The sequence below is a fragment of the Lutjanus erythropterus genome, chromosome 12 (genome assembly GCF_056507025.1).
Source record: "Lutjanus erythropterus isolate fLutEry1 chromosome 12, fLutEry1.hap2, whole genome shotgun sequence".
In the NCBI taxonomy this organism is placed as follows: domain Eukaryota; kingdom Metazoa; phylum Chordata; class Actinopteri; order Lutjaniformes; family Lutjanidae; genus Lutjanus; species Lutjanus erythropterus.
This window is the reverse complement of record NC_139328.1, coordinates 14,745,704-14,771,213: the sequence shown is the minus strand read 5'-3', so window position 1 is coordinate 14,771,213 and position 25,510 is coordinate 14,745,704. Positions and strand designations below refer to the sequence as shown.

General features: G+C 37.8%; 1 protein-coding gene across 3 annotated transcripts in view; it reads left to right on the top strand.

Moving 5' to 3' along the window:
* st18 (ST18 C2H2C-type zinc finger transcription factor) overlaps window positions 1-25,510 on the top strand; it is a 43,173-nt gene that overhangs the window by 3,434 nt on the left and 14,229 nt on the right. For 2 of the 3 annotated variants that reach the window (XM_084732563.1, XM_084732561.1), the window contains exons 2-10: window positions 9,784-9,899; window positions 14,068-14,119; window positions 14,926-14,956; window positions 16,111-16,298; window positions 20,302-21,015; window positions 22,884-23,018; window positions 23,851-23,941; window positions 24,040-24,132; window positions 24,691-24,899. In XM_084732563.1, the coding sequence (XP_084588689.1) occupies window positions 14,068-14,119; window positions 14,926-14,956; window positions 16,111-16,298; window positions 20,302-21,015; window positions 22,884-23,018; window positions 23,851-23,941; window positions 24,040-24,132; window positions 24,691-24,899 (1,513 nt within the window). In that variant the 5' untranslated portion in view covers window positions 9,784-9,899. Of the gene's footprint in view, window positions 1-1,228; window positions 1,585-9,783; window positions 9,900-14,067; window positions 14,120-14,925; window positions 14,957-16,110; window positions 16,299-20,301; window positions 21,016-22,883; window positions 23,019-23,850; window positions 23,942-24,039; window positions 24,133-24,690; window positions 24,900-25,510 lie in introns of those variants that run through there. The other variant, XM_084732562.1, reaches the window with a different exon arrangement.

Sequence of the window (25,510 nt, the reverse complement as noted above, 5' to 3'; positions counted from 1 at the left end):
CTTTAGAACTTACCAGGCAAATAATGATTATTACAACATTTTGAAAAAAAAAATGTTAGTTGTGTATTATGGCTGTTATGATTTCTAGCCTGCTTTTACTTTCCAGTAAAATGATCTGAAAATGTTAACAAGGTTGAATCAGGTGGGATTTTTCTAAAAAGATAATAAAACAGAAAAATCCTTTTAGTGAATAGTTATATTTGCTTGACAGGGCAAGACTATGAAATGTTCCCAATTAATATTACATGGGATTTTTTTTTCCCTGCCCCTCTCCTTTTTTAAAAATATATTTCAGAATTTACCTTGATTGTAATGTACCTCATTGGCTGTGGTTTTGTTTGTTGGCCTAACTATAAAGGATCTGCTTATACCCTTGTGGGTTGGGAAGAATTAGGATTTATGAATTTATTTCCTCTGTTGTATTGTTTAAACAGCTTTGGTTTAGTTTTGATCCCTTCCTCTTGCCTTTGAGGCTGTTCCACGGTGTCAGCTGTTGACTGATAGTAAGAGAACTGCCTCACAGTGTGAATGAAAGAAAACTAGCGGTTGGTAAACACTGATAAGGGATAAATAGAAAGCGGTCAGGCAGAGATAGTTCTGTGGGAGCCCAGATTGTGTGCGGTCTGTTAAAATGAGATTCTGAGCCTGTCCTTTTTATTCTTCCTCCCCTCCCCTCCCCTGTGCGGCGTTTGTCTGGAAAATCTCCAGTGACCCGGCTCGGCAGTCCCAGGCTGCAGTATTCTCTTTTTGTATTTGTTTTGTTTTCTAACAAGGGTCAAGTTGGCCAATAGACATGTCCCTGATGCTTATAGACAGCTGTCATGACTTCAAGTACTTACAATAGTTACATTTTACATGCATTCATGGTTCTGCACCAATAAGCACTGCAGCAAGAGATTTGCTACAAAAAAAACCCTAAACATGTACACAATTTTGGTTTTTATCGTCATATAATTTACCTCTGAAATCCTTTAATTTTCTTTAAAAAGCTGAGTAGCAGCACTCCCATCCATCCTCTCATATAATACCCCTGCATATGTGCTGAAAATATAATTATAAGTATATATCACCATGTAATATTAATTACAGTCACATAATTATATATTTACACTCTTTATTATACACCCTGAGGAATATAAATCTCATTTCTCAATTGCAGTCACTCTAAATGACTGTCTTACTCAGCTTGTTCTTTCCAGTAATCATTGATTTTTTTTTATTCTGGGGGTGAATCTATCTTTTATGTGATTAAAAAGACCTTCAGAGGTCTTACCTTGAGGATCACCATGTGGTGTATTTACACAGAAAATAATTCAGCCCATTGTAGCCCAGCAGCTAATGAGATTGGTTGTTAAGTGAATGACACAAAGGCTACAAAAAAAAAAAAAGAAAAAAAAAAGAAAAGCTTAGCGTTTCGGGTGAATATCACAGTGTCCCTGCACACACACACACCACACACACACACTCTTCTCAGCAGCGAGGAGACTCTGGACTATACCCTGTGTACCCCACCTCGATATCCTTCTGCTCCGTCTCCTCCCCGACGTCACCATGAGATGCAAAACAAAGGCTAAAGGGGGCATGGTAAGTCGAGCTCGCGATTCTGCCCTGTCGGACATGTTAACATGAGTGCATTTAGATGTGGGAGACAAGTGATGCTGTTTGTCTGTGTGAGGATGTGCTGTGTGTTAAAGCCTCAGGCTCAGATAAGTAGCTTCATGGAAGGGTCAGTAAGAGAGATGCTGTTTTATGTGACTCAGAATAAGATCACCACATTTTTACTTGACCATTCTTAACTTCTGAATTGCTGCTAAAAGTTTTCTCTCCATTTTAGCCACTTTCATAGCTCGCACTTCGTGTGATGTGCACTTAATGCCAGTTTGTATCAGAGCTTTGACTTGGCTTTGACTCTCTAAAGTGTCAAGGTTTATTTTTTGTGTTTGTGCCTGCACTCAGAGGTAGTTTACTGTGGTTGATCCCTGAGTAAAGCGTGTGTGTTGTCCAAGGATTAGGGCTGCAATTAACGACTATTTTCAGTGATGATTAATCTGTTGGTTATTTTCTTGATTAATCGATTACTTGTTTGGTCTATAAAATGTCAGAAAATAGTAAAAAATGTCAATCAAAGCCCATGTGACGTCCACAACCCAAAGATACTCAGTTTACTGTGATAGAGGAGTAAAGAAACCAGTAAATATTCACATTTAAGAAGCTGGAATCATAGAATTTGGACTGTTTTTCTCAGATTATCAGAATAGTTGGCGTTTAATTTAATAGTTGAGTATTCGACTAATCACTGCAGCTCTGTCGAGGATGTATCTAGAAATCACTGAAATGTACAATAGAGCATGACAGCACAGCAGAGGATCTTGTTAAGCACCCAGACTCAGTTTGTATCGATTGCTGAACTGTTAAAATACTCACTCATAAGTGAATAGATGCTGTTTCGACACATTTCAAACACTGTGCAGACATCTTCCCTCAGACTCTTTTTTTGATCTCTGAATAGTAGCATCACTGGAGCATCATTAGTGATTGCTGTAATACAAAAAATTTAAGTGCATTAGCTTATCGTACTCCACTGTCATACTGGAAAAGTGGGTTAAAGTCCATCGCGTATATTAAACCCTGGACTTAAGTCAAATTTACATTTTGTTAAAGATTACTCCTTTTATTGATGCATATAATCATATTCATGGACCATCTGCTGATTTGGCAAGCGTGGATCAAACTCACAAAACAGCCCTGCTAACCTTTTAAGTACAAAATAGTCTGGCTTAACTCTGCTCGCCCAGAAGTGTGCATGGTGTGTGTGTGTCTCTGTGTGTGTGTGTGTGTGTGTGCGTACGTATGTGTGAGTGTGAGAGATTGTATGGATATTGGATAATACTTAATTTAGATCCTCCAGGCTGCTCATGCCATATTTTATTTTATCATGATCGCTTTGGTAGCAGACCAGGCCTCGTGTTTGAACAACTGAGCAAATAATTTTTGTCTGACAATAAGCAAAGCTGAATCTTGGTGTAAGGAATCTGATTAAACTCTTGACCACAGTGTACAGCTCTGAGTTTATATCCGTCGCCATGGTTACGTGGGATTTCACAGTGCAGCTTCGCACACTTCCACCTGGTTGTGAGCGGCTACGCGGGCCTCACCTCTTGAGTGTAATAAAACGCTGCTCAAGGCTTGTCTAGTTATTCTGATAACTGATTTAGTCGTGAACTATCTCCCAGTGTGTGTTTCACAGAAATAGGAAAATTCACCATCGGGCATCCTTACTGCACGAAATACTTATGTTCGACTCATTCCAAACAAAGCTTACGCAGATTGAGAATTCATATGCCAGAGGTAAATCCGAGTTAACACGGATTTATACTGGCATGAGTTAAAGGACTAGAGTTTGTAATCCAGGTGGCCAAGGGATTTTACCATACAGTGGCAAAAATCACTTAAAACTCCCCCAACATCCTAAGCCACTGAGCTCAGTAAGCAGACAGATTGTTCAGAATTGATGACAGCACAACTATATCAGAGCTGGACTCTGTGTTTGTGTCTGTGTGTGCATGTACGTGTACCCGTGTGTTTGTGCGTACGCCTGTGTGCACATATGTGAACATGTTTGCTTCCTATATATACTCAATTAGTACTAAAGGGGCTGTTTAGAATAAGACCTTGACAGATTGGCATTATTTTGCTTCAACAGGGTAGGGGAGGTGTATTGGGAATACTGCCTTCTATCTGCATAAACATCAGTAGCATAAATAAAAAGACATCAACCTCCATTTCAGTGGCCCCTGACTGATTAGTTAAGTGATCAAAGGTGCTATAATATTCAAATAATTAATGTTTTAATAGTCTTTTGTGTCCAATACTTTAAAAATACAAGAAAAAACAAAGGTGGGTCCATATTAGGGCCCAATTGATACTATATTTTTGGGGCCAATGCAGATACTGATGTTAGGGAGTAAAAAAAATCTAGTATAATATACAGAACATAGACTATATACATAAACACACAACACTCAAAAGTGGCTAAGATATGTAATGGAGGCCAGATATTTTATAGCTTAACAATAAACTTTATTGTCTAAAATGACATCAGGGCCCTGAAACAGCGAACTTTCATTTGTATATTTAATAATTATAAATAACTATGAGTAAAAAAAACATAAATAAAGCAAAATGTATTCTTTTATTTGACTGGATTTAAGAAAAAAGGATCAAATATGTGATCAAATGCTGCCTATATGTTCTGTTTAAAAAAAAAGTTTTCATATTCATATTGGTACATATGGGACAACGTATATGCCAATACTGTTATAGACGGACACAGCTTTAATAGGCCAATATCGGGCCGATAAAATTGGTCAACTAATACATCAGTCCAACTCTAAACACTATATACTAAAGTTGTCACAAAACCAGACTTTTTAACTTCAGTACTAGTATAAAATAAATAAATAAAAATGTTCAGTACGTCTTTCATTACCAAAAAGTCCTGGGGACACAAAATATGATATTTTTTTGGTTTGCAAAATGTGTCCCGCTTTTAGTTTCAGTTTGATTTACCCACTAAAATCTCTCTAAACAGCGAGATGAGAGAGGAGATGCTTTGTGACTTCCTTTGTGCTGGCTCTTACCTATCAGGCCTCTAGAGTTGTCACAATACCAGATTTTTAATCTTTTTAATCTTTAATACTATACTTGTTTAAAAAAATGGCAATCAATTCCATGGCAAAAAAAAAGTCATAGACACAAGAAAATAGCATAATTTTGCTTTTTTTTTTTTTTTTTTTTTTTTACATATATATGAACAACCTGCACACAGTGATACAGAAAAAGTCACTGACCACTCTGGTTCTGCTCCAAGCCACATTTCAGGCAGGACAATAAAGACCTAAACTTTATTCATTTTTTATAGCTCTGATACTTTCATACTATAATTAATGGATATTGAATTGTTTTTAACATGCGATATCAAAGAATTATCAATATTTCAACCTTACTATATACCCTCATGTGTGTATGGGTCAGTATTTGTGTGTGTGTGTGCGTGTGAACGTGCGCAGCCGTGTGCACATGTGTGTGGAGGACAGAGGAGCAGAGATAGAGTGGAGTTGTTTAATGACAGGAACAGCTGACTCATTTAGAGAGAGCAGTGAAAGGTAATTAACCCTGGGAAAACTACAGCTGCCATGCGAGCTGTTCACTTCAGCGCAATCTGATTAGGAATCACTGCTCGAGTCCCTGACTCCTTTCAGACACTGTGTGTTCGAGGTAAACTTTTCCCTTTTGCCCCGGAGAGCCCTGGAGCACTGGAGACCTGCCTTTTGTGACGGGGGGGATTAGCTGGAACGGTTACTACGTTTCTCCAAATTGCAGACCACCTGGTAGCATTCATGCAACCTCCTCCATGAAAGGGCCTCCTTGGGCAGGAACAATGAGCAGGATTACTCTGCTCATTGTTACACCAGGGCTGGAACTTCTTTTTCCCCAAACACCTGTCCCCAAATTAGACAGGTTTGAAAAAGCATGTTCATGACAGAATTCAAAGATTCAAACTAACATGAGAGTGGTTTGGCAGACTGGAGACTTGCCAGTGGATGAATTGTCTGCCACTGCGTTTATTATGCTATTGATTCATAGTGTAGTTGTAAGAAGATACTAATGTTATTTGTCTCAATATTTTGGTGTTCTTAATTGGATTGAAATTCACAAATAAAATAGCATATCATCTAGGCCCCTTTCATACGATAAGGGAACTAAAAGCACCAGAAATTTGGTCAAAAACAGAAATTGGCTCTTTGATGTCAGAAGAAACAATCTGGACTTGGTGCCTCTGTGTGGTCCGGCTCCAGATGAACTCAATTTAGAGGGAAGGCTTTGGGATGACTTTGGAAGGCGATTACAAGATTCATAAATCACCTCGGCAAAGGTGTCACCATCTGACTCTTTTATGGGACTCTTGCTAACTCCGTCCAATAACAAGTTTCCCCTGTAGTTATGCCATCATAACAAATCATTGAAGCGATAGTGGCTAGCCAGGCTCCTAATTGTCTGTTAAGAATTCTGTGAGCTGTGTTCTTTTATTGAAGCATCTCTGTCTTGGAGAAGTGATAAGATGCCAATACGCTCCTCTATAAAAGTACTCTTTGGCAAAAGGCACAAACACTTTGCTTGGCCGTCAGGGTAGCTGTGAGGCTGTTATATCTGAAATCGCAGTTGACTTCAAGATTTTTTACTGTGTCTGTATGAATCCAGAAACCTCTAGCAGGCGGAGGAATGCTCATAAAGTGCCGGCAGAATAATTTTCTGTCACATACAGTATATATTTTTTGATATTATTTTTTATTTGAAAGGGCATATACATACGCAGCACACATAAAACCCTTCTTTTCTTCTGAAATTTATACTAAACAAACTCATCTTAATATTTAAAGTACATTTGTGAAATTCTGTTAATTAATTTTAATGAAAAAAATGTAATTTTCTTATAAATGGTACAATTAAGTGTTGTGATTAAAAAAATGCCAGACTGTGACTATATGTACTTTTATTACATGTATTATTCACAAATATTTTGTTTTTATTTTATTTTGTAAAAGGACTGCTACTGACTAATGCATTGTTTTTGTTTTTGCAATTGTACATACATGATTCAAGCATTCATTGCCAAAGACAATTCATGCCAATTTTGTGCACATGGCTGGCTACTTTTATTTTATTTTATTAAAGAAAGAAAGCAGAAGCACTTTAAGTTAAAAGAAAAAAACAATTTTATATATAAAAAAAATCTGTACACTTCAGATTTATTTTAATAAAGGACGTTTGTTCCATAATTTTTCTTTGTTTTTAGTTAGTACAATAAATATTGTATGTGGACTTTCCATCATGGTTTTTGGTATCATTACAATCCTACTCAATACCGTACCAGATTGTGACAGTATATACTGAAATATTACATGGTTAATTATTTTATTTTTTATTTTATTTTATAAAAGGACTGCTACTGATTGCTGCATTGTTTTGTTTGGCAATTGTGCATACATGATTCAAGCGTTCATTGCCAAAGACCATTCATGCCAATTTTTTGCACATGCTTAGGTCATGGCTGGCTACTTTTATTTTATTTTGTTAAAAAAGCAAAGCAGAAGCACTTGGAAATACTAATTTTACACAAGCATAAATGCTGTACAAATCAGATTTTTTATTTTAATAAGGACATTTTGTCAAGTTGACAGTTTCTCTGTTCTTTAATGTTGCGATAAATATTGTATCGTGGACAATACGTTTTTTTTCCCAACATAAATCAGACATCCTCAACCTCTTTTGTCCCCTCCCCACTCCTAAAATATATCTCAGCTATTATTCTAATGTCCAGCTGGTATTTAGGCACAGGGTGTCTGATGGCTCCCTGGCCACCTCACAAAAAAAAGACAAAAAAAGAAAAGTTGTTTATCTAAATACTCTCTGAACAGAAGTTGATTTTAATCTCTGTGCAGAGCTTAATTTACTCTCCACGATCCCATTTGCATCTCAATGAAAAATGGCAAAAGCAATCGCCTGCTTGTCTGTATACGATTCTACCTGCTTTCCCACAGAATAGGTGTGAGCACCATCCAAGCAGGTATATCCCTGCCAGCTCACCTTTCCCTTCAGCGAGACGAGGCTGTATGTTTAGCTGGTTTTCAAACCTCCTATAGGGTAAATATAAATTTGCGATCAGCTCTCTATATCCTCAGACATTCATTACAAGGAAATATGAAAGTAAAAGGTGCTATCTCCTGCCGTTTGCTCTTTATTATACATAAACAGAAAACACTTAGCATGTAAAATTAATGTGAAAATTATTCCCGGGGTAAACTATAAACACAGAAGTTACCCCGCACATTTACCCTTTTTTTCTCCTTCCCCTAGATCAGAGTGTAATTGCCAGTAATCAGGTCTGTTTGCTGCTGATAAAACCACTCTGAATGCGAGGAACCCTCTTTGTGTGATGACTCAATTATGCCAGAAGTGGCTCATCAAACCTGGCCCATCAGCTGCTTTAATAAATAAGGAGGAAAACTTGCTGCAGGCGCATTATAATTCCATTCATTCCATAATTAAATCCATTCCAGTTTTAACCCTTCACTCAGTGTGCTTCTGGAAGAGGAAACAAAAACAAGGAGGGGGGGGGGGTTGCATGTGTGTGCGTGGAGGTGGAGGTGGGGGTGGGTTGAGTACACCCCAGACAGTGACCTTGCACAGAGCACCCATCCGTTCCCTATAATTCAAAATGATACTGTTGAAGAAAGGTTAAGAGAAGACGGCTCCTCGTGGAGAAAAGGGATGGGAATCAGTTAAGACGCGGCGGCTTCTGTTTTTTATGTATGCATTGTTTCCACACAGACAGTAATTATATTAAAAGAGTAATCTAATCATAACAGTTGGTTGGTTGAGTGTGCAGCACTGACATTTTGAAATCTTATTTTGTGTAATCTCATTTGCCTCTATCATCTCGCCTGTACCCCCCCTCCTATCTAAAGGAAATGTAAATAATGTAATTAATTTTATGGTCTCCAGAATCTTACTTTGCTACTCCGGGCCTGGTTTATTGGTTCCAAGATGAGGTATCAGCACAGTACCAGAGTTTTTCTTTTTTTTTTTTTCTTTTTTTTTTTTTTTTTTTTACTCCATCACAATAATGTCTGTGTTAATTACATGAGAGCGTCCCAAGTGCACGGATAAGCTGGGAACAAGGGGACACAAAGACTCAAGGTCAGTGATGAATATCCACAGCAGCTGCATGGTATTAATAAGGCATTATATGAAAATAATCATAATAGCATCACTTACAACAAAATAGCGAGAGTGTGGTTAGAGTAATGTCAGGAGGAGCGTCGCGGGGTGTTTTACACATATTTCCTCCACTCTCCACCATCTCAGCTTGGACCCAGCCTTTCTGATAATGGTGCGAGAGGCAATGGTTATTCATGATTGCTGGACTGGGAAGGTCTCTCTCCCCTTTTTCTACCCCCAGTCGCAGCCCATTCTCTCCTCTGTGGTGGGAATGCTAGCAGATGGGGTTAGGGGGGAATGGGCTGGGCTCAAGGACAGCTAGCAGCCAGATTAACACATAGAAAATCTCATAGACCCCTAAGCATCAGGCTGCCTCCTTTTCCCCCTGAGAAATCTGCCCTAGACGCGGGGAAACAGTCCTCTGAGAAGCAGTATTTGTGTTGGACTTGGGGTGTGCGTGTGTGTGTGTATGAGGTTGGGGCGGGGGGTGCATAAATATGATTCAGCAGATGACGAACCAGCTCAAATAGTAGTGAGTCTTTTTTTTTCATATGCTAATGAAACTGAGTGAATAACCCTCCCTCAACCCACCGCCCGCCTCCCCCTCCTTCTTTTTTCCCCCCAGTTTTGTTTTTCTGGGGGAAGCGCTCTGTGAGCTATAATTAAGAAGATGTTGTGTTTTTTTTTTTGTTTTTTCAAAGCTAACAGAAATAAATAATTCCATAATAAGATCTGTGAAGTGAAGAGGCTTAATGTACTCATTGTGTTCATCCTTGTTTTCCCTCTTGGATGTTTTGTATTAATTAGAAGCAAGCAATTTGATCTCTGTCAAGCAATCAATTTGCATCGTGCTCCTTATTCCATGTGAGGTATTAATGTGCTCTTTCCACCTCTTTCTGACTGCATGTTCACTTCCTTGTCTCTAGATTACGAAAGCGTAATATGGCAAACAAGTTGCAAATTCTTTAAATATACGTGTGTCTTGTGTTTTTTCTGTTCTAGATAATGAATTACACAATCATCTCCTGAGAGATAACAAGTGTGAAAGCATCAACCAGGGTGGACAGTGCGGATCTGGCATCTTATCCTACAGAGCGCTCGGAAAACTGCAGTCAAAGGTAAAATAATCTGAAGTGAAAATAACTTTTGTTAGGGACAAAAAGTCTCCGGGGATAAATGATTGTGTAACAGTGTTTTCGATAAGTAGCGCACTAAAGTGGTGGAGTGTCGCTGCTTGTTTGACCACAGTGATCACAAACTCAGATTGGTTTTTACTTATGCAGAGCTGTGGGAGGCTGGCAGATAACATACTCTTAAAAAGGTGTTGCTGAGTCAGCTTTCTCTAAAGTAAGTGGTTGGCTTTAGTTGTCAGGTCGTCTCAGCTGCATCTGTACCTGATAAAACTTCCTTTGAAACCATAACAGAAGGTTTAGAGAGATCTGTTAAAGCAGGCATAATGTTCACTGTAATCAGTTTCCCTTCAAAGGTACCTGAGTTTGAAAATATAGAAATGAATGGAATCTTTGCTTTTTTTACAGCTAAAGCACTTTACTTAGTGGCCTTATGATATTTCTGTGTGTTGACTTGGGCTTAGAAATGTGATCCTGCGACAATCCCAGTTGTCTCTATACAGCATTTTACGTCAGTAATTGGCAACTTTACAAAAATATAATGCCAGAGAGCAGGCCGAGATAGCCGAGGAAAAGGAATGTAGATGGAAACTGATAGACTGTGCAAAATCACTGAAGAACACTTAAAATACACTCTGGTATTGTTCTTTATTTACACTGTTATTCACCAAGTTATTATATGGATTATTACACAGGACCAAGAAAAGAAAAAAGAAAATGTAAAATGCCACTGGTAACACTTTAAGTCTGTTTAAGTTTCTAAGCAGTATGTAAAAATTTAATAAATGGTTTATAATACAGTACAACACAACTTTATCAGTCCCACCAAAGACAGTTGGTTTGAGCAGCTTGTTATACACACAAAGAACACAATAACATACAAACAAACAAATCATGATACATGGGAGTTAAATGTGGAAAAGAAACCAAAAGTGCTGATAAATGAACTTGCCAACAACAATGACAATTTTTTAAAAAACTACAATATAACACACTATAATGTAGTAGTAAAAATGTATCAGGATATTCTAAGTGTAAGTACACAATGTGTGCCACCAATTATAATTTCTTATTTTATATCATTATAACTGTTCTTTACCATATTATCATTCAGTATCTGTTTTTAAACTAGCCTCCACTCATGTGTGCCTACAGGAGGACTATAGTTGTTGACAAATACATTAATAAACACTTATATCTGTTTATAACTGCATTATAATTTGTTATAAAGAGTTATTTTTGACAACTATATTAAGAAACAGCTATATCTTCTTATAACTACGTCATAATATGTTATTAACAGTTATAGTTGTTGACAAATGCATTAATGGACACATACATCTGCTACACTACATTAAAATGGTATAATAGTGGTATAATATAAACAGTTATAGTTGTTGTCAAATACAGGAATAAATACTTATATCTGCTTACAGCTACATTATATATGTTACAAACAGTTATAGTCAATTACAGTTGATGGCAAATAATGCATAAATTCTTATAGCTGTTTATAAATACATTATAATGTTTAATTTCAATTAAACATGTCATTTATTAAATGTGTATGCTGTATACATAATTACAAAGGCTAAATACAGGGAGTTAAAGAGTTACCATTCCACTTTCATATATCCATGACTGAATTTTTACATTAATCTGCACCATATAGCCCTCTGTATTAATAAGAAATGATACACTGACCAAAAGAATGATAATATAATAATAATAATTATGAAATTGTAAATAATACGGACAGATTTTGTAGGGAATGTGAAATAAAAGGTCCCGTTTGACCCTGAATGCATCTATTTGTTCTGCTTTTGTAAACACTCAGCGTCACATGTTTGTCTGTGTTGTTGCCATGCCAGGACTACCTGTTAGTCCACCAGAGCATCTACGGAGGGATGGGAGGCCTTCCTGTTGTCTTGTTACTTGTCACTCCTCGTTATGTGAATTAGAGATACAGTAGCCTCTGCTTTGTCAAAATCCGTTTTGGTCATAATTATGTCAGAAAGGCACATGTGATGCACTTTAAAACGCAGTGCTAACAAAGGAAAGGTTTCAGTCTGCTTGTCAAACTCAGACTGAAGCTGGATACTGGATCCTGGCTCTAAACTGAGGTTTTGGATCCATTACTCACTATTAGGTGATTCCTGTATCACTGAGGTTTATTATTAAATTATAATGTGCTTTCAGTTTTACAAACATATTATTCTTAATTGATCTAGAGAGAAAAAATACAAAATAGTAAAACATCTTTTGAAAGTATAACAAGTTTAATAATTTTTTAAAAAGATTTACATAAGCAGGGCACTTCTAAAATGCCAAATAATATTTAAAAAAACAGCCTGGTAATAAACGTCTGTGAGTCATTGGTGATATTTTGGTACACTGATAACATCATTTGAACTTTGATTAATGTCCATGTTACAATCTCAGGGTTGCAGCATGTAAGAGCAACATTTTGCCTTTCAGAGCAACAAATTTACACAAAATGTTGAAGCATGTCTGTGTGGAAAAGTGTTACAAACTAATGAGGTACATTCGTTTTTACAGAATGTAATCTATAGTGTTTGGGAGTTGTTTGTCTCAATAGGCTGTAGTAATCAAAAGTAATGAACCTATTATGAGCAGGACCTCTGAGGGCCCGGCGTGGCATTAAGAGTGTGGCACATAAAAGGTTTATTAAAGGAAATTAAGGTCCATCACTGCCACACCTGCTCCCCTATTATAAATGTATGACAGGTCAGTGCCTTCAATCACAACAGCAAACGAGAGAGAGGAGTCATGTTTCCCATTACCAGGGAAAAGTAACAGCATATCCTATGACTCACAGATTTCACTGGCCTGTGACCACTATACGCCACCATCAGCCTGGAATAATTATGTTTAATAGGTTTTATTTGGGGCCCACAAGCAACAGCCAGCGAGAGTGGATGGATTTTAGCAACTATTTTTGTCTAAACACACACAGTGAGGTGCTGTCCGTACTTTAATGTCATTATTTAGTGTCATTACATTTTTACTCACCTTTGAAACTTTTTTCCCTCTAACATCATACTTTATGTGTTTGCATATTACTGATGTTTTAGAAGCTCTTTGTGATGTTGTTGTGCACACAAATTGATTTTAAGGCTCGCTGTTCTCCGGCTGGCTGACAGAAATCACCAATAATCTATAAAGTGTTAAAGCCTTTTTGTGTTTCAGATTAGGGGGTCTCACAATATACCAGTACTGTCGACAACCGTGATGTTTAAAGAATGAAATATTGATGCGATGTTAATAATACATATATGATAATATGCCTAGACAATGTGGATCTTTTGTTTATCCATCATCTGGTTGCCTTTTCACGATCCATTAAGTGTAAATGCACTTTTTGTACGCTCTTACACGGTTATGGTCACATACTCTTTCTCCACCTCCTTACACTTGTATGTTGAGTGTAATTTATTTACCAAAAAAGAGACTAAACACACAATAAACAAAGTAAAAAGAATATGACTGGAATTTTTCCCCAAAAAATTGTATTTCAAAAATTCTTCACAGTGAGCTGTGAACCAGATTGCACATTATTTGAGTTTTTGGGTTTCTAAAACTCAAAAATTCAATTTTATCTAAAGAGGAAATGCTAATTATCTTAGCAAAACATTATTAATTGGTAAAACTTTTTCAAAACTTAGGAGTCTCTCCAACTCTAAAATCGATTGAAGTAAGTTGCTTTGCAATTTTGCTTTTTCTCAGCTTTTCCATTTTCACAGTGTAAAACATGTATGATAATATTATTACACTGTATAGATCTTTTGTTTATCTATCCTCTGGTTGCCTTTTCACTATCTGTTAAATGTAATGACACTTTTTGTGCAGCTATAGACTCTCTTCATCTCCAACATCTCCAACACTGTTATTCTGAGTGTAATTCATTTGTCAAAAAGAGACAAAGTACACAATAAAGAACAATAAAAATGATTTGACTACAGGTAATGCAAATAATATCTTTATCGTGAGTTATTTTGGCTGCGATAATCATGCAGTGAAAATCTGATATTGTCACAGCCCCTACTTCAAATAAAGGAAATGCCTTAAAATGATGAATATAATACCATCTGTCTGTTTTAGTGGCTCATCTGTACATTGCATGTTTTATTTACAGATGGATTCTGAAGGTGAGGAGCAAACCCTGAAAACATGTAACAGTAGCACAGGTGAGTACAGCTTTTAACTAAACGCACATGCATGCACACACACACATATTCCACTTATCGCCATGGTTTAGGGCTATCAGTTCAACAATCCAACTTTATAACTGTCAATTTTATGTATTATCTTACTGGTCTGAAGAGCACTGCACTGCCATTTCATTATTCAGAGGGGAATAACTTCATTAAATTGGAACACTGGCTCAAATTAGTTAAGGAGTGTGTATATAGTGTGTGATTGAAAACCTCTAGACTGGATATGTCATTATGCAAGTGTTCAGGGCCTCTGAGGCCTGCCTGTGCACACCGGAGCTATTACTACATCTGGGGAAATTCATGAAAAGTGTTATTATTGGTTGTGCTTCATGGGAGTAGGGGCAGAACTTGTGAATGAGATTCACGCAGGCCTCTGGGAAAATTGATTTACCCTTTTAGATCATGTTGTCAATGCTGTCAAAGGATGAGCTACCGTTGGTGTCCCAGAGAATGAGCAGAGTGAATGAAAAGCTTTTCAGATCAATGAAGAGACCACTTCTCCATCCTTGTGCTGATTATACCCGATGGCATTGTAAAAGACAATCGAATCTGTGGTGAAAGGCTGTGTGAGGCAGTATTAACCCAGGTGGTGTCATCCCTAAAACATTATCTACAAAACAAATATTTACGGGACATCGTAAAAATTTCATTAGCCGAAAAGTAGGGAGTTGCCGCCTCGAACCTTTGAAGATGAATATGTCGACAGATGTTGTGCCACTGTAGTGGAAATGTAAACATGACTTTTTATCTGTTCTTTTTTGGCCTTTATTTCACAGGGCTGGTCGACTGCATCTCTGAGACTCACAGGTGAGATTTTGTCATCTTTTTCATCTTCATGCGAAAAAGAAAATATCTTCTTCCCAGATCATGTTACAAGTATTTAACTTCATCAAAAAAGAGTCTCAGATTTTGATAGCTGGAGATTTAGAATAGAGCTCGACTGACATGGGATTTTTGAGACCAGTATCGATACTGATTTTAGACAGGGGGGAATTCACCGGTTACCAGTATGGGTGCCAATAGCTGAAGTGAAAATAGACCATTCGCATGTATATTGTGCATTGATGTGACTATGCAAAGGTTCTCAGAAGACTGCTTTCTTGAAACAAATAACTTCCTTAAAGAATATTTAAAGCTACTACAAGGATCTGTCATTTTGAAGCCCCCTGTGGACAAAAGTGGAAGTGTTTCCGCTGTAATAATCGCAAAATATAATGTCAAAAATAAAATAATGTATATAAAAATCTCCCCCTGATTCATTTTAACTGGCTAACATACTACTCACTGTGACTTTGGATGAGAAAATATAAACTCAGGCACATGTCATCGGATTTGAAGGAGAATTGGACCCGGTGGCAGGCATTAAGAATAACTATATAGAACAGGCTGTCTTCTTGCGGATGGTCTCATATGCTTATGTAGGTTATAAACAAGCATCAGTATTAAACTGGGACTGTTTCATAAACAGTTAAAGAGTCTGTGTAGAAGCTTTAAGTTAAATATTTAAGAATATTTAAGTTAAATATTCTTAACAGAGTAAATAATTGTCAACCAATTTTAGAAATAAACAAATAAATATAAAATGAAAGAGCTAAATAAACATCAGTACTGTTCAGTGTCAGTCAGGTGCTGAATATTTTAATGCTCCAAGTGAATTATGAAACAGGAAGGGTATAAAACAAGAAACATTGTTTCTGAGCCTTTACATCTGCCAGGGAGCTTCTCTTGTCCTCGTAAATATTCCTCGTTCTGCTAAGGCAGCGTTTCCTGCATTATATGTTCTGTAAAAATACTTTTAATATGGGTATGTAACAGAAAGCACATACCCAATACTGATATATATGTGATCGTCCCATATCAGGCCTACATATATCGGCCGACTAATATATCAGTCGTGCTCTACTTTAAAACGAGCCAAACTGAGGCCTTTGTTGACCCTGCTGTGCTTTTTGTCCGTTCAGCCCATATGGGTCCATGGCGAGGAAGAGGAGTGCTCAGGAAGGGGTGCAGGGCGCCCCCGTCAACAAGAGAAAGTCCCTGCTGATGAAGCCCCGCCACTACAGCCCCAGCGAGGCATGTGAAGAGGAGAGCGAGGACCTGGCACCGCCACAGGACAAAGAAGAGCTGAGGAACATTGACACTCCAGCAGGTAAACAGATGTCCTGTTGTTTTGTCTGTTTTGATGAACAATTGACGCTGAATTTTAAAATCCCATCTGTTGCATTCATATTTCCCTCCCTCTGCCATCAGCCAGCAGCCGCAGTCATTGTGCAGTGGAAGTGAAAGACTACACTGCTGGGTCCACATTAGTTGTGTCTCACGTCCACAAATTGAAGTTTTGACAGCTGATCTGCCATGATATTTCTGGCGTGGCTTTAGCCTCTTTTGATGAGGCCAGATTTCAGACCCCTCATCTGTCCTTTTTCAATAGCCAGTCCAAACCCATTGAATCCATAGAATGAGACACTGAATGGGAGGAGTGCACCGGCTCACTTTGATTTAAATTAAACTTCCTCCATTCTTTTAAACTGAATTTTTATTGAAGTCGTCTATTGTGGAAAAACAAATGAGGTGTCAACATTGCTTGGCTGATGTTTCATGTTTTATTTTTACTAAACCACAGGAACATTTCACCAACAACAGTTAAAAAATGTTTATTTTCACTTATGCCACTGTCCTTTTCAGGAGCGAAAATGTTTTCTTTTTTCCTAATGAATTGAATTTTGTGCATTTTGGCAACAATGCTCGCGGTGTACATGTGCATTCTCGCCCACTATAATCTGCACTGATTTGGTATATTTTTAACGATGTAACTAAGCAACAAACGTAATTGTCCCTTTCAAAAGCTTTTGTTAGGCCCTCTAACACAGTCTAATACATAATTAGGCATAATGTCTACAGCTCATTATAGTACACATGTGTGTAGTTAAATGGACCAGGAGAGTAGCTCACTGAATTGTGTGGATTCATTGGAAATGGAATTTATTTGTTTCCTAGGTTCATATTACATTACAATTATCTAAGTAATTCACTGTGCATCATCAGTTTTTTCCTTTTGTTGTTGTGTATTCTAGATACTTTTTCTTTTAATCATCCAGCACTGATTGACTGTCGTATATTTGCCTTATTTGAACCTGATATTCAGCGGACTCGCTTTAAAACAAAACAAAATACTGCCAGGAATAAAAGAGAGAGAGAGAACGTGGATATTGATAAACAATTTCAGAACATATTTTGCTCTTATTGTCAGATTCGGGGGGCTATTTTCTGTGGAAAAACAAAAAATTGGAAAAGTGGACTGGAGGCAGTAAGAATTTTTGCAGTGGGAAGCTGGTCATATCTGCATTTTAACAAAAAGGGAGAAAAATAAGCCTCTCGTTTGGTCGAGCCACACTGCGTTCAACTCCAGCCAACTGCAGCCCTGCTGCAGAGTGCTGGTAATGGCTATTCTGGAGTACAAACTGTTCACCTGTTCCAACACACAAACCACCGCAGGGATCCAAGTTTTTTTCCTCCATCTCTTTCCTTTTTTCACTGCACTTCTGTGTCTCTGTGTTTGTATGTGTGTGTGTGTGTGTGTGTGTGTGTGTGTATGTCTGTGTGTGTGTGTCTGTGTGTATACGTCTGTGTGCTTGTCTGACTGTATGCGGCTGTGTCAGGCCGGGGAGTCCATCTGGATGAAAAACAAAACCCTTGTTGCTTGCCTCATAAATGTAAATACGTGTAACTGGCTTTAATTTTTTTTTTTCATTCAACAGGGTTTGTCTTTAGACACCTCTTTTCCAATATATTCCACAGTGGGGAACTGATTGTAACACACTGTCTGAGCACAACGCATATGAAACCGCAGACATGTCAAATTCCACCGCTTTTAATAATGTGCAAAATCACATATTTACAAAAAACAGTTTGTCTTTTTATTAGCGCCACGTAATTTATGTTAAAGCTCTTTTTGTGAGGATTAAGCCCCATTAATAAGTGGTAGCTGTCTGATAATGCCTGACAGTGTGTGTGATCTGATTCTCACAATCCATCTCTCTCTATCTCCTCAACTTATCGAATTCCACTTTTGCTTCTGACGTCCGGCCACTTAAGAGGATCGAGGCCCGCGGTCCAAAGAGCCTTAATCGAGCATAAGTTTGCATGGTTTTGGAGGATCAAGGGAGATTTTGTTGAATCAATCCAGATGATAGCTTTCCATTGTTAATCACTGACCATGACTTCATATAATCAGTGGTGTTAATAAAGTGTTGTTTCAGATGCATTTTGGGGGATAACTCTAACCCTCTTTGTCTGTTCCGCCAATCAGACTTTCAGTGCATTTAAGGCTTCGCACAGTCTTCTGGCTTTCTGTGTGTGTGAGTGGGATTTCTGGATTTATACTAACAGATAGATGGCAAAAGGTCAATGCAAATTAAATTATTGAGAGCACTCAGCACAATAAGCTGGAGAAAAGAGATTTAATGAAATGAGCGCAAAATTTAAGAAGAAATGCATATATATATTTTATTAATCTGCAATAATGGTGCTACATTTATCATATATATAAAATACATATATATTATTTGATAAAACACTAAAAAAAAATGATTTGCTAATCTTTTCCTGCAGCATCTTGCAGTTTAATGATCTGTTGTTCTTTTTTTTTTTTTTTAAATGCGATTATCAGATTTAGATTCAAAATTTTATTGCCTTTAATGCAGGCAGTAATGGAAGTTTGACATTCAATGGTGTATGGCAAGGAAACAATACAGAGAAACTTTGATAAAGAAAAAACAAACAATGAGCCAAAAGCACCAGCCACAGGTTGTCAGACAGAGTCGCACTCCACTTTTAAAAGGACATTTAAAAAAAAGTTACTGGGCAATATCCACATAACTACTTACTTTTTAAAAAATACTTAAATATATAAATATACAAAGTAAAAAGGAGAAAGAAAAAGCAATTCAAACTATTTTTTCTTCTTTTAAATTTGCTTTTACACAATAAAACATCATACAGAAATTTAGTGGAATCAACTAACCTTTTCTGTTTAAAATAAATATATAATTTTTCATTAACCCCAAGATAATTCAACTTTTTCTTGGTTTTATTTTCAAATCACTTCACTTTTAAACTGATTATTAACCTAAGTTCAGTCAACTCAGATTTTTAAGGCAGCACGGGAACTGTGGCAACTCGGGTTTTTGTTTTATATTTGAGCACTTTTTCAACCACTATTTTCTTAAGAAACTACAAGTAAATAAAAGAAAGAAGTCACTCAGTTCCTGATTTTCATTTCATCCTTAAGCAGTTTTTCAACCACTTTTTCTTCAGAAATGGCAGGACAATTAAAACAAAACAAATTCTTATCAAACTTAATCTAATTACTTGTATTTTTCAGCAATTTTGGGTCGTGCTTGCTGAGCAAGACACTCATTTCTGTGGGCACTGTGAGCTGTTGTGCTGTTATTGCTTATTTTTTTTGGTAACAAAAATTATTGTCAGTTTTTTGACTGAGGTGTATGGTTGGCGTCTCCTAAACTACGTTCTGCCACACAGACAGCAGCAGCTCACAGAGATTTCTCTCTTTTATCTCCATGTTTGTGGTTTCCTCCATCTGTGTTTTTAGGAATCCTCTTCACTTTCCCTGTTCTCCTCCCTAGAAACAACAATTATGTGTTTTTAAATCAGTTTTTGTGCAGATGACAACATGTTCCTGCTTAGCTTGCACTTAAAAATACTCATAACTAATTAAAAACTGATTTTCGGTGTCCACCACACAGTTAATCCCTCCATAATCGTGTCCTAAATCTATATTGGAGAAGAAACTGTGTTTCTCATCTTCAGGTTTCATGTTCAACTAGCAGACAGAAGGGTCATATATGTTATCGAAAATATACTAGAAGGGCTCAAAAATCTCACAACCTTTTGATTATCATTTCTACTGCAACGTGTTCTTATTAATCCTCTTGAAGGTTTTAAAAAACATGTTTTTCTCAAGATATTATTTGTAAAAAAGTGACAGAAAATGTAAAACCTTTAAAGGATTTGGAGAAGATTATCGAGGACATACAATTCTTATCCTGGATGTCACAGAGGGGTCACAAAAGAACACGTTTGGTCAAGTCTTGAAAACACAGAGAATAATAAATGTTTTCTTGTTGTTTTAGATGGAAACTTAAGTGCAATCAATGGAGTTGCCAACAAAAATGGCTTCTATGACGCGGTGGCAAAGTCCAGTGATTCTCTGGGATGGTCAGAGGTTACATCTAATGGCTCCCCGCAGTGTGAGCCAGACACATCTGAGCGTCTGATGGATGAAGACGATGAGGAGCTCCTTAATAATGAAGAAGAAGACCAAAGTCAAGACAGGATGAGCGGCACATCCTCGCCACACAGTCCGTATGAAGACATGAGGGAGACAGAGTGGGAGCCTCTGTCTCTGTCCGCCAAGGTGAACGGCTCAGGCTGCAGCCCCTCCAGAGCGTCAGAAGACCTTTCAGCCAGGAACGGCCACATGAAAGAAGAACCTCAGCCAGAGTTGGGTGGTCTGATGGGCAGGGCGAGTATTTTTCAGGCTGAGGCTCTAAGATACAGGCCGCTCCACGCAGAGGAGGACAGTGACGGGGAGGTGGAGGCGGAGAGGCCTCCTCGGCTGGATGGCTGGGCTCTGGGCCTCCACGAGAGAGGCCTGGAGATGAGCCGAGGACGGGTGAACTTCAGCCTGTTGGAGCAGGCCATAGCTCTGCAGACAGAGCAAAGACAGGTCCTACATCACGCCTACAGGGAGATGGACCGCTTCCTCATGGAGCAGATGACTAATGAGAGAAGGCACCAGAGGATGATGGACATGGACAGCAGACTCAACTACCACGGAGGAAAAGGTAACAATAGAGATGTAAAATAAGTCTGAAGGGATAGTTTGGATTATCTGAGGTGGGATTTAATGAAGTACTTATCCGTAGTCAGTGTATTATCTACAGTAGATGCTGGCATGAGTTTGTAGAAGCAGAGGCACTGGTGTAGGAAGCTAAGCAATGTACTGCTGCGGACAGGGTGAGCAGCAAAACAAATTTTAGCCACTGACAAAAAAAATCAATGTGAGTGCATCAGTATACATAGTGTATACTGATGCACTCACATTGATTTTTTTTGTTTAGAACAGTTTCACAGTTTTGCCATCATCAAATATCGCTCTCAAAAACAACCAGACTCCAGTGGCAAAATAAGTGATTTTACTTTGCTGTTTGTGTCATTGTGGGATTCACCAAAGTCACACAATAACGCAAACAAACTAACAGATAGAGGCAGCGGTAGAGCAGGCGCTCCTGTGCTGTTTGAGGTAACATTACTATTTTTGCTAATGGAGCTTGGTTGAGCGAGGGAGAGCAATATTTGGCTTACTTAACAGCGGCTCAGCCATCAGAGAAGGCTAAAGTGCTGAAAATATTCTACATATAGTGTACACTTAAACTGATACTGATTTTTTTTTAGGTGGGTCTAAAATACCTTTTGTTGCTCACTGTGTTCATAGCAGTATCAATATGGGAACAAGCAGTTTTTGCAAATGTACCTTCATGCAGCATAAATTTAGACAGACCACTTGCGATTTGGATGATTGGACGCTTAAAAAAAAACATTAAAAGGAATAAAAGAAGCATACACATACGGAGGGGAAATCAGAGGGAGGAAATCCTCTTAAGTACTAAAAACATTTTGGCAACAAGTGAAGTAATAAATAAACAGACTAAAATAAAGAAGAACAAAATTTCTGATGGAATTGCTACTACTCAGAATATTGGATTTTGATAGGAATCAACTGGATATTTAACCATGACCATAAGTCTTAAATCCTCCTAAAGTACCTCTCATGTTTCCCTCTGATTCTTCAAATGACTGCAGCTAAATGTGTAATCCTAGATGTAATCTTTCGATGGATGGGCATTAAGAAGTGAATGCTCTGTGTTGAACTGCAGCCTTAACTAAAATGACAGATTAATAGATGCATTTTGTGAAAAAAGTATCTAGCTTTGCATGATATTTCAATCTGTTGACCCCAGCATACAGGAGAGACAAGTGTGTTATTTGTATATTTCACTTATTTCTACATTTCTTGATAGAAGACACATAAATGGAGGCGCACAGGGATGTCATTATCTTTCCCTGTTTCTGTATCTGTATTCGGATAAAGGACCAGAAGTGGGTGTGGTTTATACTGGAAGTTAAGTCGGGCAAATGTTGTATTTTCTAACCTAAAAAATTATTGGCAATGCAACTGTTCTACCTGCAAAGCATCAAAATGTTTTTAGTATTTAATTATAATTAATTATGAGATATGTTTCCACATTTTCATGTACGTTTCATCTTTCTGTCTTTCTTTTTATTTTTAGCTAAACTAGGTTTTATGAACTGTCTGAAGTCCACCACCACCACTTCCCCTTTAACTTGGGAATATTGAAAAATCATACACAGACAAAAATGCTTGATAAATCAAAAGAATAGGAAATAATCCTGGTGCATTAAATCAGTTATTGATTTTTTTTTATAATAATGGAGCAGACTTTTTTCAAATAATACTGAACAACTTCAGACAGAAGAAATATCTATTTCCATTGCATTATTTTGTTTATTTGTGCTTTTATTAAGATTCGGGTGCATCCCTACACATGAAGAAAGAAGGGCTTTGCTAGCAGTACAGTGGTTTTTTTTAAATATTTATTTATTATGAAATCTTGTTTTCCTGTGTCTGCAGATTCTCCACGTACAGATAAAAAGGATATTAAGTGTCCAACCCCTGGCTGCGATGGCACCGGTCACGTGACTGGCCTGTACCCTCATCACAGGAGTTTGTCTGGGTGTCCTCATAAAGTCCGAGTTCCTCCAGAGAGTAAGTCACATGAGCACTTCTGTGTATAAATGCTGTATAATGAGCAATTTATACTAAAAAACTGCCAGTTTTGGGATTTACAATCAGTCACAGTAATTGAAATCCTCTTAGCGAGTACCCAAAGACAAGAAAGACCTGCTTATACATTTAGTTCAATTCAAAGATGAAACTTTTCAAATAAATTTAAAGGATTTTCTCCCCCTCTCTCCTTCTCGTAGTGTTATATTGAATTCTTTTTTTCCTTCCCTCACATTGGCGATTGTTAAGTCATTTCAATATAACTCAACAAACATTCAACATTAAACAGTAATGTTACAAAAGGAACAGAAAAAGTAATTAACTTTTTCAAAAACGCGCGTGCTCTTAGACTGGAGGCAGTATTTGCAAATCAAAGGGCTAGCTAACGCAGCATTCAAAAATAAATAGACAACTCCAACAAACTAATTGGAGAATATGTACAGAGAAGAAGTTTCTAAGGATACAGAGCGGACCTTTAACGACGCGTTTGTTTTGAAGAATATAATCAGCTGTCTTGTTACGCTCCTCTTTGCACTAAGCTATTTACATTTCAGCCACATTACAGCATTCCTCACAATGAGAAAGCCTTTTGCTTTTTTCTCCTGCTTCTGTCTCTGTAGGATCTTTGCTCTATAGGCACTAATGCACCAACGAGTTACATAAAACACCATTTAACGTCTGAAAATTTTGTTTTATTTCCAAAAATCCACAGCATATTTACCATCTTATAATCTTTAAGCTTGATTATGTCTTACATGTTGAATTATGGGTCTCTTTCTGAGCTTATCTCCTCTCTGTGTCCCCTTCCCCTCAGTCCTGGCCATGCACGAGAATGTCCTGAAGTGCCCTACACCCGGGTGCACAGGAAGAGGCCATGTCAACAGCAACCGTAGCACCCACCGGAGGTACATCCACCAGAGAAAGCCATTAGAAAATGTACACCCTGTTCATAGATGAGTTACAGTGTTAGTCTAATGTGTTTGATTTCCCCCCCCCCGGCCAGTCTCTCAGGCTGCCCCATCGCTGCTGCAGTGAAGGTCTCCAAACCTCAGGACGAGAGCCTGAAATGCAGACAAACACCTGACCGCTCACCCAGGTACGCTGCCAGATAGCATTGAGGATTTTCACTGTGGTCACATGTGCAGGAAAATAATTAAAAAATAAAACCGGCATCCAGAAATCATATTCAGCTGCTCTGTAGTGGACTGAAGTTGTAAAAGCGTAACTGAGGTTATGCAAAAAAGTGATAAACACTATTATTGTTGAGGAGCGTGTGGGATATTTTTATTCACTGATCCCAGCAGAACACACAGTCTATTTCGAGCTTTCCAAGCAGACATAAGCAACGGTTACTGGTCCTGTGAGTTCCTCTCTATTAGAGATGATAAAAGAGCAGAACTCTTTGTTCCCTGTGGATATATCATGGGCAGGATGCCCACTCCTACTATATTAATTAGTCTGGCAACCTGGCTGTGGATCTACAACACACATCAGATCCCAGACTCTATGTGTACAAAAGCACTGGCATCCCTGAATGCTTTAAAACAATGTCTATACTTAACTGCTTAATATCAGCTTGTTGGGCACTTGGTATTTCACCAGTTTTGCACAATAAAATAAAGTCTTTTTTCTTCCCCAATCTGTCTCCTTGTAGAGCCATGGGCTTAATAAAGAAGTTCGAGATGAACCAGTTGAACTACAGGCTCTCTCATCCAGTAGCAGCCTTGCAAACGAGCCTCACAAAAGACATGGACAAGTACAGCAGAATCCGCTTTGATTATGCCAGCTTTGATGCACAGGTCTTCGGGAAACAGCCTCTGATGGGGACCAACCAGGACCAGGAAATGTCACATTTCCCTGACTGTAAGTCTCTTGCATTTGATGCAAGCTATTAGGGCTCCAAGATATAATAAAATTATAATACTGCAATTATTTTGACAGATATTGTGATTGAGATACGATTCACAATTAATGGGAATGATTATTTTTGCATCACATTTTTCATTTTAGCTGAAAAAAAATCTCATAAAATCATAATAATGTGACTTTGTTGAAAGTGAATTTGTTGTTGTGTGTACCAAACAAACATATTTTATTACATCTAAAGAACAAGATTTGCAGGCCGGGGCAGCTCTGAAGCACTACAGAACTTTAATGTAATGCTGTTTGTCACACAAACGGCTAAAAAAAAGCAACTTCTGCAATTTTAATGTTGAACTTGTCCCCGTTGTGATTTCAATAATATTTCAATTGGCTGTGCAGCCATACAAGGTACTGAAGGTGAATAAATTGTCCCATGTTTTAAATATGGAGCTGTTGTTCTGGCCACAAATTAATATTATTCCTCAGCAATGAGAGACCAACAAGCAAATGTCATGTTTGTCACTTTTTAAAGATAGCATCTATCTTTTTGTATCACTAGTTGTTGCTAAAACCCGCAGATATCAACTCCCAACTTCTGTACTAAAAAAACA